The sequence below is a fragment of the Equus caballus genome, chromosome 16, assembly GCF_041296265.1.
Source record: "Equus caballus isolate H_3958 breed thoroughbred chromosome 16, TB-T2T, whole genome shotgun sequence".
In the NCBI taxonomy this organism is placed as follows: domain Eukaryota; kingdom Metazoa; phylum Chordata; class Mammalia; order Perissodactyla; family Equidae; genus Equus; species Equus caballus.
The window spans coordinates 82,882,310-82,896,869 of NC_091699.1; the positions used below are offsets into that span (position 1 = coordinate 82,882,310).

The 14,560-nt window shown below is 37.1% G+C and overlaps 1 protein-coding gene across 7 annotated transcripts in view; it reads right to left on the reverse strand.

The window, feature by feature from the left end:
- Window positions 1-14,560, reverse strand: part of STAG1 (STAG1 cohesin complex component) — a 371,021-nt gene that overhangs the window by 8,727 nt on the left and 347,734 nt on the right. For all 7 annotated transcript variants that reach the window (XM_070238181.1, XM_023620972.2, XM_070238185.1 and 4 more), the window contains one exon: window positions 2,083-2,288. In XM_070238181.1, coding sequence (XP_070094282.1) covers window positions 2,083-2,288 — 206 coding nt within the window. The remainder of the gene's footprint in view (window positions 1-2,082; window positions 2,289-14,560) is intronic.

The window sequence follows — 14,560 nt, forward strand, 5'->3', positions numbered from 1 at the left end:
TAATACTGACTGCTTCATTAGTGAATTTTTTTTGTTATTTAAATTCTCTAAGCCTTAGTTTCTTCAGTGTAAAATCTGGATGTTAGTGTTGAACTCAGAATTGATTTATAAAGCATTTAGTATATGCCAGAGATTGACCTAAGTGCTTTACAAATATTAGTCAAGTAAATGATTAAACAATATAATGCACATAAAACACATTCCTGGTACATAGCAAGGATTTGATGAATGCTGGCTAATGTGAATATTACATCTATGAAAAGCTCTGAGTAGGAAAAAAATATATATATATTTGTGGGGCACCCTGATAGAGGCTGTTCTAGAAGACCTTTTCAAAAGGAAACAACTGGAGTCATTCTTTAGAGAAAAGTTCAGGATCTTATGGTACAAAGACAGAGTTTTGAAGTTGTTTTTTTTAAAAAGATTGGCACCTGAGCTAACATCTGTTGCCAGTCTTATTTTTTCTTCTTTTCTTCTTCTTCTCCCCAAAGCCCCTCAGTACATAGTTGTATATTCTAGTTGTGAGTGCCTCTGGTTGTGCTGTGTGGGACGCCGTCTCAGCATGGCTTGATGAGCGGTGCCATGTCCACGCCCAGGATCTGAACCGGTGAAGCCCTGGGCCACCGAAGCAGAGCACGGGAACCCAACCACTCGGCCACGGGGCCAGCACCCAGAGTTTTGAATTTTAATTCTCTGGACCAAAAAGATTTTAAGTCCAATAGCTGAAACTTGAAAGGAAATCTTAAACTTTAACATTAATTCTGTGAATATTTTCAAATCTTTTATTCTCTTTGAAATAGACATTCAGCCTAATCCACGGACTGATGCTAGATAAGAGGCATTACTATAGGATGATAATGATGATGATGACATTCTGACAACAGCAGCTAACATTTATCAAATGCTACCTCTGTGCCAAGTACTGTGCTAAGTAAGCACTTTGTGTACTAAGTGTTTTATTTGGAGTATCTCATTTAATATTCACAATAGCTGACAGGATAGGTGCTCTGATCTTCTTTCATTTGATCAGTGACTGAGGCTTAGAGAGGTTAAGTAACATGCCCAAAGGGTCCACAGCTGAAAAATGACAAAGCCAAGTTTGAGTTCTAAAACTTTGAGTTTTAGAGTTTTTAGTCTTCATAAATAGTCAATACTGCCTCCCCAATGATGAAAGAAACATTAGATTTAAATTCTAATTAATTTTGTCACACATTGTAGCAAAATCTTTGATGAGTCACTATTTTTTAGGCAGCAGAGATGAGATGCTGAAAGATAACAGAAGGCTGTAAAAAGGAGCGAAAGAGCAGGATTTAGATCACTGCCTTCCTCTCTCAGTTTGGAGAAAATTTATTAGAAGCAGCATGGAGAAGGGGTAAGACTGTTTGAGGAAATAAGCATTTTGATTTTGAGTTTTCTCTTAGTTTAAAAGTAGTGCTTTATTTTAATAAAGCAATTTTCAGTCTTTCTGGATATATGAATATCTACTATTGATCACATTTTCATGACAATTAAACTCCCTGTTCCCTACAGTCCCTAAGGGTTATAAAACCAGATTTGGCCACCATTATTTTAATGTTTAAATTTATTTTATCATTTATTTATTATTATTTATTTATTATTTATTTAATATTTAAAAAATAAATTATCCACCCGAGTGGTAGAAATGGAAAGTTGTTCTCAAATATTCAATTTGCTGCAGAGGACTACCCTCAACTTACCAGAATCTCTCCTATATTAAGATGAATTTTGATAGAATAACATTGTGACTACCTTGTTTTAAATTTTAATGTATTAGAGGACTATGGTATGGCATCAATTTTATTAACCTTCATAAGTGTTTCCTCTTTTCCTCCATGCCTATTTTCCTCAATGTTCCATGCTCTTTTAACTTTTTTCCTTGACCCTTTTCTGTCCCACTTTGTCTATTGCAAACTTTTTGCGTGAACCTGTCAGCGTGTATCAAATGTACAGGGAAATAATGTGCTTAACAGTGTTATCTTGCTTCAAACAAAATATTGTTTACCACTTTAAGTCCATAATATCAGGCAAACTGTTTGTCTCATAGTGTAAGGGCAGACTTACCTTCTACTCGTTTTTTGTGAAGTGGGGGTCGTCCTTTCTTATTCCTTACTGAGGAGGTTTTGCTGCTACTACTTCCACTGTTCACAGACATTCTATCATCTTCACCTCCAGTGACTAACGAATTTCTATATGAGATGAGTGGGAGCCATACATCTTCCCTCCTTTCCATCATTTGCTCCGTAAGGAATTTTTCTAGGTATGAATGACTAGAAACACAACAGAAGCAGCAGTGATTTTCATGGAAGCAGTTCATGTATCACTTATTTAATTTTTTCATAACATGAGGCTCTCTCTGAAGGTTCTGAAGAATCCCTAAGGACACATATTAGACTGTTAACAGTGGTTACCTTTGAAAAGAGAGGGACTGAAAATTTAAGATTTTTGCTTCCCATATTCCTGGAGTATTTTTAGGAAAACAAATGTATTACTAAGAGAGAAAAAGAGAGAGAAAGAATGTGTGTTTGTGTGTGCGCGTGTGTGTGGTCCTTCCTATATTTTGTCCTTTGCTTTTACATACCAATGTTAAAGAAAAAATCAGAAGTTTGGCTCAAAAAGGTTATTGAATTTTCTTTTAAAGCGTGCAAATCAAGGTAGAATTTCTGGAATGGTGGAGGGAGAAGCCTGGCATATCCTCTTCCCAGCAAAACCACCTTTTAACTGGTGAAAATTATAAAATATAATCATTTAAAGTCTTTAGAAATTGTCCTAAGGGCATAGAGAAAATGGAGAAACATTTATTTAAGAAAGTCTATTAAATCTCAGTATGAACGGTGAGAGTTAGTACCATGTGAACCACCAGCTGCTCCCTTCCTTTGTCTCTTCTCCTTCACTACAGCTCTTTGTTATGGAAACTCTATTCCAGGAGGTCTACTCTGGGCAGACACGGAAGAGAAGATGGGAGTTCCCTCTCTCTCTAGTCCCCCATCCAGAACTAGAAGCTCTGTTCTGGGCAGCAGCTAGGAGGAATAAGGCTCCTTTAACCTTCCCATCCTCTACTTGTGGGGTAGTAACTACCCCAGGCACAGCTGAGAATACTGGGGCCCTGAATGCCCTGCCCCACCTCAGCTTCCTTGTAGAGCAGAGGTTCCATACCTGGATAGGCAAGCCAAGAACCAGGGGTTATCCTGGACCCAGTTCATAGAACAGGGGTATTATTCTGGGAGTCAAGAGGGATGCTGTCCCAGTGCCCAGCTCCTGTTGAGTGGCATAAAAATTCTACCCAGGGGCTGAGGCAGACCATAGGATGAAACTTTGTAGCTCTGTCTGGGTAGACTGAGACTTTATTTGGAATAGAGTACAGAAAATTCCTTGCCTAAGGATGTTGTTGAAAACAATGGAGATCTTAATGAAAAGCAAATAAGAGGCTGTTGGTAGCTCTTTGATACTAGTGGCAACAAATGAAAGAGTAGGACAGCCAAAAATTTAACAGAGAGAACCAGGGAAAAGACAGTCAAGAAGAGCCCTCCCTTACACAGATTCTAAGAGGGATCAAAAAACAAGACCCAACTCCAGCCTGGTAGTGTAGTGGTTAGGTTCTTGTGCTCTGCTTCAGCAGCCTGGGGTTTGCCAGTTTGGGTCCTGGGCACAGACCTACACACTGCTTATCAGCCCATGCTGTGGCGGCATTCCACATGTAAAGTAGAGGAAGATGGGCAGAGATGTTTGCTTGGGGCCAGTCTTCCTCAGCACAAAGAGGAGGCTTGGTGGAGGTTGTTAGCTCAGGGCTAATCTTCCTCAAGCAAAACAAAACAAAACAAAACATCTCCCCACAAGACCCAATTATAAGTTGTCTACAAGAAACTCACTTTAAATATAAAGACATATAAATTAAAAGTAAATGGATGGAGGGGCTGGCCCTGTGGCCAAGTGGTTAAGTTCGAGCACTCTGCTTCAGTGGCCCGGGGTTTTGTCGGTTTGAATCTTGGGCACAGACATGGCACTGCTCATCAAGCCATGCTGAGGCGGCCTCCCACATGCCACAACTAGAAGGATCCACAACTGAAAATGTATACAACTATGTACCAGGGGGCTTTGGGGAGAAAAAGGAAAAATAAAATCTTAAAAAAAAAAAAAGTAAATGGATGGAAAAAATTATATCATGCAAACACTAATCAAAAGAAGGAGTAGCTATATTAATTTCAGACAGAGCAGACTTCAAAGCCAAGCAAGTTATCAGGGATAAAAAGGGCATAACATACTGAATAAAGGGGTCAATTCTTCAAGAAGACATAACAATCCTTATTGTGTACGAGCCTAACAACAGAGCATCAAACTACATGAGGCAAAAACTAACAGAACTGCAAAGAGAAATAGATGAATCCACTATCTCAGCTGGAGACTTCAACACTCTTCTATCAGAAACAGATTGAGCAGGCAGAAGACCAGAAAGGGCATAGCTGAACTCAACTATACCATCTATCAACTAGACATAATTAACATCTACAGACTACTTGAATCCAACAATAGCAGAATACACATTTTTCTTAGGCTCACCTAGAACATTCACCAAAAGAGATCACATTCTGGGCCATAAAACACCTTAACGAATTTAAAAGAATAGAAATCATACAATGCCTGCTCCAGGACCACAATGGAATTAAACTAGAAATCAGTATCAGAAAGATAGCTGGAAAATCCCAAGATTCATGGAGATTAAACAACACAATTCTAAATAACATGTGGGTCAAAGAAGAAATCTCAAGAGAAATTTAAAAATATTTTGAACTAAAAGAAAATGAAAACATAATTTATCAAAATTTGTAAGATTCAGTGAAACAGTGTTGAGGGGGAAATTTATGGCACTGAATGCACAATTAAAAAGAAGAAAGATCTAAAATCAATAATCTAAGCTTCTACCTTAGGAAACTAGAAAAAGAAGACCAAATTAAATCCAAAGTTGAAGGAAAGAAACAATAAAAACCAGAGCATAAATCAATGAAACTGAAAACAAGAAATCAATAGAGAAAATTGACAAAATCTAAAGCTGGTTCTTTGAAAAGATTAATAAAATTGATAAGCCTCTAGTCAGGCTAGCTAAGAAAAAAAGAGAGGACACAAATTACTAATATTAGAAATGAAAGAGGGGGGCTGGGCTGGCCCCATGGCTGAGTGGTTAAGTTCACGTGCTCCCCTTCTGCAGCCCAGGGTATTGCCAGTTCGGATCCTGGGCACAGACATGGTACTGCTTATCAGGCCATGCTGAGGCAGTGTCTTACACAGCACGACCAGAGGCACTCACAACTAGAATATACAACTATGTACTGAGGGGCTGTAGGAAGGAGAAGAAGAAGAAAAAAGATTGCCAATGGATGTTAGCTCAGGTGCCAATCTTTAAAAAAAAAAAAAGAAGAAATGAAAGAGGACACATCACTACAGATCCTATGGACATTAAAAGGAAAATGAAGGAATACCATGAACAATTCTATGTCCACAAATGATAAACTAGATGAAATAGACAATCTGAATAGGCCTATACCTATTAAATAAATAGAATCAATAACCAATAACCTTCCAAAATAGTAAACACCAGGCTCAAATGGGTTCACTGATGAATTCTACCAAGCATTTAAGGAAGAAAATATACCAATTCTCTACAGTCTCTTTCAGAAGATAGAAACAGAGAGAATACTTTCTAACTCATTCTATGAGGCCAGCACTACCCCAATACCAAAACCAGACAAAGACATTACAAGAAAACTACAGACTAATATTTTCATGAACATAAATGCAAAAATCCTCAACAAAATATTAGTAAACTGAATCCAACAATATATAAAAATAATTATATACACCATCACCAAGTGGGACGTAACCCAGGTATGCAAGGCTGGTTCAACATTTGAAAATCAATTAACGTAATCCATCACACATCAACAGGCTAAAAAAAGAAAAGTCAGATGATCATATCAATAGATATAAAAAAAGCATTTGACAAAATCCAACATTCATTCATGATAAAAACTTTTGGTAAACTAGGAGTAGAGGGAACTTCCTCAACTTGATAAAGAATATTTACAAAAAACTATACAGCTAACATCATTTTTAATGGTAAGAAACTCGAAACTCACTAAATCACAAGGGAAGAATGTCTCCTCTTATTACTCTTTTTCAACATTGTACTAGAAATTCTAGTTAATGGAGTAAGACAAGAAAAGTAAATAAAAAGTATACAGATTGGGAAGGAAGGAGTCAAACTGTCCTTGTTTGCAGGTGACGTAACTGTCTATGTAGAAAATCCTCAAAAATTGACCAAGCAGACTGGAACTAATAAGCAATTACAGCAAGGTTGCAGGATACAAAGTTAAAATACAAAAGTCAGTCAATTTCCTATATATCAGCAACGAACAAGTGGAATTTGAAGAAAATAATGCCATTTACATTAGCACCCCCAAAAAGTAATTATTGAGGGACAAATCTAACAAAACACATACAACATCTGTATGAGGAAAACTATAAAACTCTCATGAACAAAATGAAAGAAGAACCAAAGAGACTGAGAGATATTCCATGTGCATAGGTAGGAAGACTCAATATTGTTAAGAAGTCACTTGACATGATTTATAGATTCAATGCAATTCCAATCAAAATCTCAGCAAGTTCTTTTGGGGATATGAACAAACTGATTCTAAGGTTTATATGGAGAGGCAAAAGACCAAGAATAGCCAATACAATATTGAAGGAGAAGAACAAAGTTGGAGGATGGACACTACCCAACTGTAGGACTTACTATAAAGCTATAGTATAATCATTTTGCAATATATATGCATATCAAATTATCACACATCGTACACCTTAAACTTTCACAATGTTGTATGTTAAATATATCTCAATAAAGCTGGGGAAAAAAGGGAAAAAAAAGCTATAGTAATCAATATATAAACACATAGATCAATGGAACAGAATAGAGAGACCAGAAATAGACCCACATAAATGTAGTCAACTGATCTTTGACATAGAAGCCAAGGCAATAAAATGGAGCAAAGACAGTCTCTTCAACACACAGTGCTGGAACAACCTGACATCCCCAAGCAAAAAAATTAATCTAGACACAGACCTTACACCTTTCACAAAAATTAACTCAAAATGGATTACAAACCTAAATGTAAAATGAAAAATTATAAAACTCCTATAAAATAACACAGGAGAAAACCTAGATGACCTTGGATACAGCAATGACTTTTTAGATACAACACCAAAGGCAAGATCCCTAAAAGAAACAATTGGTAAGTTGGACTTCACTAAAATTAAAAATTTCTACTCTGCAAAAAACACTGTTTAGAGAATGAGAATACAACCATAGACTGGAGAAAAAATATTTTTATAAATTGATCAAATAAAATTGGTAAAGGACTGTTATCTAATACACAAAAAACTCTTAAAACCCAATAAGAAAAAAAAAACCTAATTAAGAAATGGGCAAAAGACCTGAACAAACACCTCATCAAAGAAAACATATGGATGGCAAATAAGCACATGAAAAGATACCCCACATCATATGTCATCAAGGAAATGCAAATTAAAATAACAAGATACCACTATGCACCTATTAGACTGGCCAGAACACTAACACCAAATGCTGGTGAGGATGTGGAACAATAGGAACTCTCATACATTGCTAGTGGGAATGCAAAATGGTATAGCAACTTTGGAAGACAATTTGGTGGTTTCTTACAAAACTAAACATACTCCTACGACGCAATCCAGCAATAGCACTCCTTGGTATTTACTTAGAGGAACTGAAAACTTATGTCCTCACAAAAAGCTGCGGTAGCTTTATTCATAATTGTTAAAACTTGGAAGCAATCAAAATGTCTTTCAGTAGGTGAAAGGATAAATAAACTGTGGAACATCCAGACAATGGAATTTATTCAACACTAAAAAGAAATGAGCTATCAAGCTACAAAAAGACATGGAGGAACTTTACATGCATATAACTAAGTGAAAGAAGCTGATCTGAAAAGGCTACCTAGTCTATGATTCCAACTATATGACATTCTGGAAAAGGCAAAACTATGGAAATAGTAAAAGGATCAGTGGTTGCTGGGGTTGTGGGGAGGGGAGGAAGGATGAACAGGCAGAACATGCAGGATCTTTTGGGAAGTGAAAATATTCTGTATGATATCATAATGATGGATACATATCATTATACATTTGTCTAAACTCACAAATGTACAACTGCAAGAGTGAACTGTAATGTACACCATGAACTTTAGGTGATGAGGATGTGTGAAGTGTCAATTATAACAAGTGTATCACTCTGGTTGGCAGATGTTGATAATGGGGGAGGCTATGCATGTGTAGGGGCAAAGGTATATGGGAATTCTCTGCACCTTCCCCTCAGTTTTCCTGTGAACCTAAAACTGTCCTAAAAAATAAAGTTAAAATATATAAATTGAATTAAATTAAATCACATGCTTCCCTGTTAGTCTGGAAGACTGTGCATGCCCAAGGATGCCCTTCTCAGGAGCCATCAGAGGGAACTGCCAAGCTGCTAGTCCCTTGACTGACCATGGGGAAAAGGAAATTCCCTGAACCGTGATAGCAACCTTCAAGCCACATACACATCCAACAGTAAAAGGTAAAAATCTAACTGGCTGAAGAGGTTTAAGCACAACCTTGATTAACAAGAGGTTTACGTTGGCATAGAGGTAACCCCTAGGTACCTAAATCAAATGATAAAAAATAAGGGAAAAAAGATCTGAGCAGGGATAGCACAGGCTGCACAGTGCAAGAGAAACAGACTTCACAGAGTTTGTTCAACCAAGACTCTAAACAAAGTGGCCAAGCAAACAACAACATCAATCTCTGGGGGGACAGAGAATCATTATCAAGAGTAGCTAAATTATTGTTTCACAGTGTATCATATATGCAATATATTACTTAAATGTTCAATTTTCAACAAAAAATTATGAGACAGAAAGAAATAGGAAAACGTGACCTAAAAAAAAAAAAGAGCAAGCAATAGAAACTTGGCCCACAAAGACTGCAAAGCAATTATTATAAATATGTTCAAGGAACTAAAGAAAACCATGTCTAAAGAATTAAAAGTATAGGGCCGGCTCTGTGGCCTAGTGGTTAAGTTCAGTGTGCTCCACTTTGGCAGCCCGGGTTTGGTTCCTGGGCATGGACCCAGATCACTTGTCAGTGGCCACGCTGTGGTGGTGACCCACATATAAAATAGATGAAGTCTGGCCTAGATGTTAGCTCAGGGTGAATCTTCCTCAAACAAAACGAGGAAGATTGGCAATGGGTGTTAGCTCAGGGTGAATCTTCCTCAGCAAAAAAAAAAAGAAAGAAAGAAAGAAAGAAAAGTGTGATGACACTATCTCTCATTAAATAGAGAATATGAGTAAAAATATAGAAATAATAAATAAAAAAAGAACCAAATGTAAATTCTGCAGTGGAAACGTAAAATAATGGAAATTAACTAAAAGGGCTCAACAGATTTGAGCTGGCACAAGAAATAAGCAGTAATCTTGAAGAATATATCAATAGAGATCATGCAAACTGAAGACAGAGGAAAAAAAGAAATGAAGAAAAATGAACAGAGCTTGAGAGAAACCAGGAAACCCTTAAGTGCACTGATGAGTGTAATAGGAATACCAGGAGAAGAAAGCAGCAGAAATAAATCTGAAGAAATAATGGCAAATTACTTCCAAATTTGATGCACAACATTAATCTATACATCTTCAAAGCTCAACAAAGTCCAAGCGAGACAACTGCAGAGAGATCCACACCCAGATGCATCAGAGGAAAAACACTGAGAGCCAAACATAAAGAAAAATTCTTAGAAGTAAGAAGGGAAAAGTAACTCATTACACACAATGGAACTCCAATAAGTTTAAAAGCTGACTTCTCATGAGACACAATGGAGGCCAGAAGGCAACAGGATAACACATTCAGTGCACTACAAGTAAAAAACTATCAAACAAGAATCTTCTATCTAGCAAAACTGTATTTCAAAGCTAAAGATAAAATAAAGGCATTCTTAGATGAACAAAAGCTGTGAAATCTGTTGCTGGCTGCCCTGTTTTACCAGAAATATTAAAGGAAGTTTCTTCAGGCTGAAAACAATGACACCACAGAGAAATCTGAATTTACACAGGAAAAAAACTGCCGAAAGGTAATAACTAAGTAGTTATAAAAGACAATATAATTTCATATTCACTTATCCTGTATTCTTTTAACTGATTAAAAAAAATTGTATAAAACAAACTATTACGGTATCGTTGAGCCAATAACATAGAAATGTTACTACATCTGACAAGAAACACAAAAGAAGTAAGTGGGAGCAAAGGTGTGTAAGAGTAAGGAAATGACGCCAGATGGCATTTCAAATCCATAGGAAGAAAAGAAGAGAAGCAGAAATGGTAAATAAGAAGGTTAATATAACAAACTCTATAAATATATACTTGGCTCCCTTTCTTCTCTCAGCTTATTTAAAAGAAATACAATTATATCAAGTGAGAATTATAACAATATATTGTTGGGTTTGTAACATCTTTAGATGAGTATGTGTAACAATAAAAGCACAAAAAAGAAAGGGAGGAAAGAAGCTATATAGGAGTAAAGTTTTTATATTTCCTTAGAATAAATCTGAAGTAAATTTTCGTTAAGATGTATATTGTAATGCTTACAAAAACTGCTAATAACTAAAAAAATACAATTAAAAGTTTTTGAAGAAATTAAAATGTTACACTAAAAAATACCCATTTAATATAAATAAGGCAATAAAGGAGGAAAAAACAAAGACAGACATATAGAAAACAAAAAGTAATGGCAGGGATTGCATTAAAAAAATACCATGATCCAACCATATGCTGTCTAGAAGAAACACACTTTAGAATTCAAAGACAAAAACACAGAAAGTGAAAGGATGGAAAAAAGGTATACCATGGAAATGGTAACTAAAATAGAGCTGGAGTGGTTATACTGATATTAGACAAAATGGACTTTAAAACAAAAATTCCTGGAGACAGAGAAGGATATTTTATAATGATAAGTAAGAGTCAATCCACCTGGAAGACATAATAATTATAAACATATATACACGTAACAACAGAGTCCAAAAACACACGAAGCAAAAACTGACAATTAAAAAGAGAAACAGGGATAGTGACGTCAGCAACATGGCAGCGTGAGTTCACCCGGGACTTTCTCCCCTCCAAATTACAACCAAAAAGTGCAACTGCATTCTAACCAAAAAAAATTCCTAACAACAGAAATCATTGGAGACCTAGAGCAGCCAAACCACAGAGGGCAGAGAGGCTGGAGCCGGCTGGGAGGAGCTGGAACGGGGTAAGAGAGAACTTTGCTCCCTCCCCTAGAGACTGGGATCACTGCCGCAGGTGAGGGAAGGAGTGGGGGAGGGGCCACGCATCTGGGGATCATCCAGGACTCCCACTGCCGTGCAGTGGAAACCCTCTAACCGGGGAAAGCTTTTGTGTGGGGGAACCCCAGCAAGCCAGGGCCCTGGGAGACCAGAGAGCCAGAGCTGATCTGAATCTAGGTCGGGGCACGAGAGAAAGTGCCCCTCCTCCCCCAACCCGTGCTGCGTGGTGCCATCACGGCTGAAGGCGGAGAGCTCAGAATGCACAGCTATCGACCCCCATCCAGTGGCGACAGGCTGTAACTGCAACAGAATAATAGCATCATGCGCAAAAACCGCTCCTCCACCATCCAGCAATTTATAAAAGCTCCAGTCCAAAAGGAAAAACAGTAAAAATACAGAAGTATGTCCTGAGAACTTGGAAACTAAGTGAAGATGAGTTCAAAATAACTAACTATCATCAAAATACTCAATGAGGTAAAGGGAAACATAGAGAAACAGGTCAACGAGTTCTGGAGTTACTTGACAAAAGGGATAGAAACTATAAAGAAGAATCAATCAGAAATACTAGAGATGAAAAATACAATGGATCAGATAAGACAGAATACGGATTCCCTAAATGCCTATTTAGACACCATAGAGGAGAAAATTAGCATAATCGAAGACACAAAGGCTGAAGGCTGAATGGCTCCAGACAGAGGAAGAAAGAGAACTAAGAATTTAAAAAAACTGAAGAAAATCTCCGAGAAATAGCTGACTCAATGAGAAAATGCAACTTAAGAATAATTGGCATTCCTAAAGGCATGGAAAAGGAAAATGGAGCAGAAAGTGTACTCAACGAAATAATAGAAGAGAACTTCCCAAATCTAGGGATTGAGAGAGAAATGTGTGTGGGAAGAGGCTTTCAGATCTCCTAGATTTGTCAATGTAAAAGGACATACTGCAAGGCATATACGAGTAAAAATGGCAAAAATGAAAGACAAAGAAAGACTACTGAGGGCAGTAAGGCAGAAAAAAATAATCAAAAAAGGAACCCCTATCAGACTTTCAGCGGATTTCTCTACAGAAACCTTACAAGCTAGGAGAGACTGGAGGGACATATTCAAAACTTTAAAGGATAAAAATCTTCAGCCAAGAATACTCTATCCAGCAAAAATATCCTTCAGATATGAGGGAGAAATTAAATCTTTTCCAGACAAGCAAAGCTAAGGCACTTCGTAGTCACAAGACCACCACTACAAGAAAGCCTCAAGAAGGCTCTCATACCTGAAATAAGAAAAAAAGGGAGAAATGGGTCACAAAACACAGAGTAGGGAGACAAATAGATAGAATCTGAATAGGATAGCAAATACTCAACTGTAGCATTAGGATAAAGGGAAGTAAATCACCAAAGCAAAGACAATCTTACCACTCTAACCACAAAGTCACAACACAAGTTGGAATAAGAGATGAAAATAATAATTTAGGAGGGGAGGAAGAAAGGAACTGAAACAGTCTAGGCCAAGGAAGTAAGAGACCACCAGAAAATGGACTATGTTATACACAAGATTCTGAATACAAACTTCAGGGTAGCCACTAAACTAAAAAACAGAACAGAGACACAAAACGTAAATAAGGAAAAATCTAAGAAACCCAGCATAAGAAATTGCAGAAGTCAATGGGTAGGCTAAAACACAGAGGACGAGAAACAAAGGAAACACAGGAAAACCGGAAAATGAGCCACAGAATGACAGCATTAAGCCCTCATGAATCAATACTCACCCTCAATGTAAACAGATTGAACTCTCCAATAAAAAGACAAAGAGTGGCAAAATGGATTAAAGAACGAGATCCTACAATTTGTTGCCTCCAGGAAACACACCTCAGCTCCAAGGACAAACACAGGCTCACAGTGAAGGGGTGGAAGACAATACTACAAGCTAATAGCAAACAGAAGAAAGCAGGTGTCGCAATACTTCTATGAGACAAAAGAGACTTCAAGATAAAGCAGATAAAGAGAGACATAGAGGGCCAATATATAATGACCAAAGACACACTTCATCAAGAAGAAATAAGGCTTATAAATATCTATGCAACCAACACAGGAGCACCAAAGTTCATAAAGCAACTATTAACAAACCTAAAACAAAATATCAAAAATAACACAATAATAGTAGGGGACCTCAACACCCCACTCACATCAACGGACAGATCATCCAGACAGAAAATCAACAAAGAAACAGTGGAGCTAAACGAAAAGCTAAAACAGTTGGGCTTAATAGACATATATAGAACACTTCACCCAAAAACAGCACAATACACATTCTTCTCAAGTGCGCATGGGACATTCTCAAGGACAGACCATATGCTGGGAAACAGGGCAAGCCTCTACAAATGTAAAAAAACTTGAAATAATAACAAGCATCTTCTCCGATCATAATGCTATAAAGCTAGAAATTAATTACAAGAAAAAAGCTGAGAAAGGCACAGGGATGCGAAGACTAAACAATATGCTATTGAACAAGCAATGGATCACTGAAGAAATTAAAGAAGAAATAAAAAAATACCTGGAGACAAATGAGAATGATAACATGCCATACCAACTCATATGGGACACAGCAAAAACTGTATTAGGAGGGAAATTCATCGCAATACAGGCACATCTTAACAAACAAGAAAAATCCCAAATAAGCAATCTTAAACTACACCTAACTGAATTAGAGAAAGAAGAAGAAACAAAGCCCAAAGTCAGCAGAAGGAGAGAAATAATAAAAATCAGAGCAGAAATAAATGCTATTGAAACTAAAAAGGCAGTAGAAAGGATCAATGAAACAAAGAGCTGGTTCTTTGAGAAGATAAATAAAATTGACAAACCCCTAGCCAGAATTACAAAGAAAAAAAGAGAAAGCTCAAATAAACAAAATCGGAAATGAAAGAGGAGAAATAACAACAGACCCTGCAGAAATACAACGGATTGTAAGAGAATACTATGAAAAACTATATGCCAGCAAAATGGATAACCTAGAGGAAATGGATAAATTCTTGGACTCCTACAATCCCCCAAAGCTTAGTCAAGAAGAAGCAGAGAATTTCAACAGACCAATCACAAGGAAAGAGATTGAAACAGCCATCAGAAGCATCCCAAACAATAAAACCCCAGGACCAGATGGC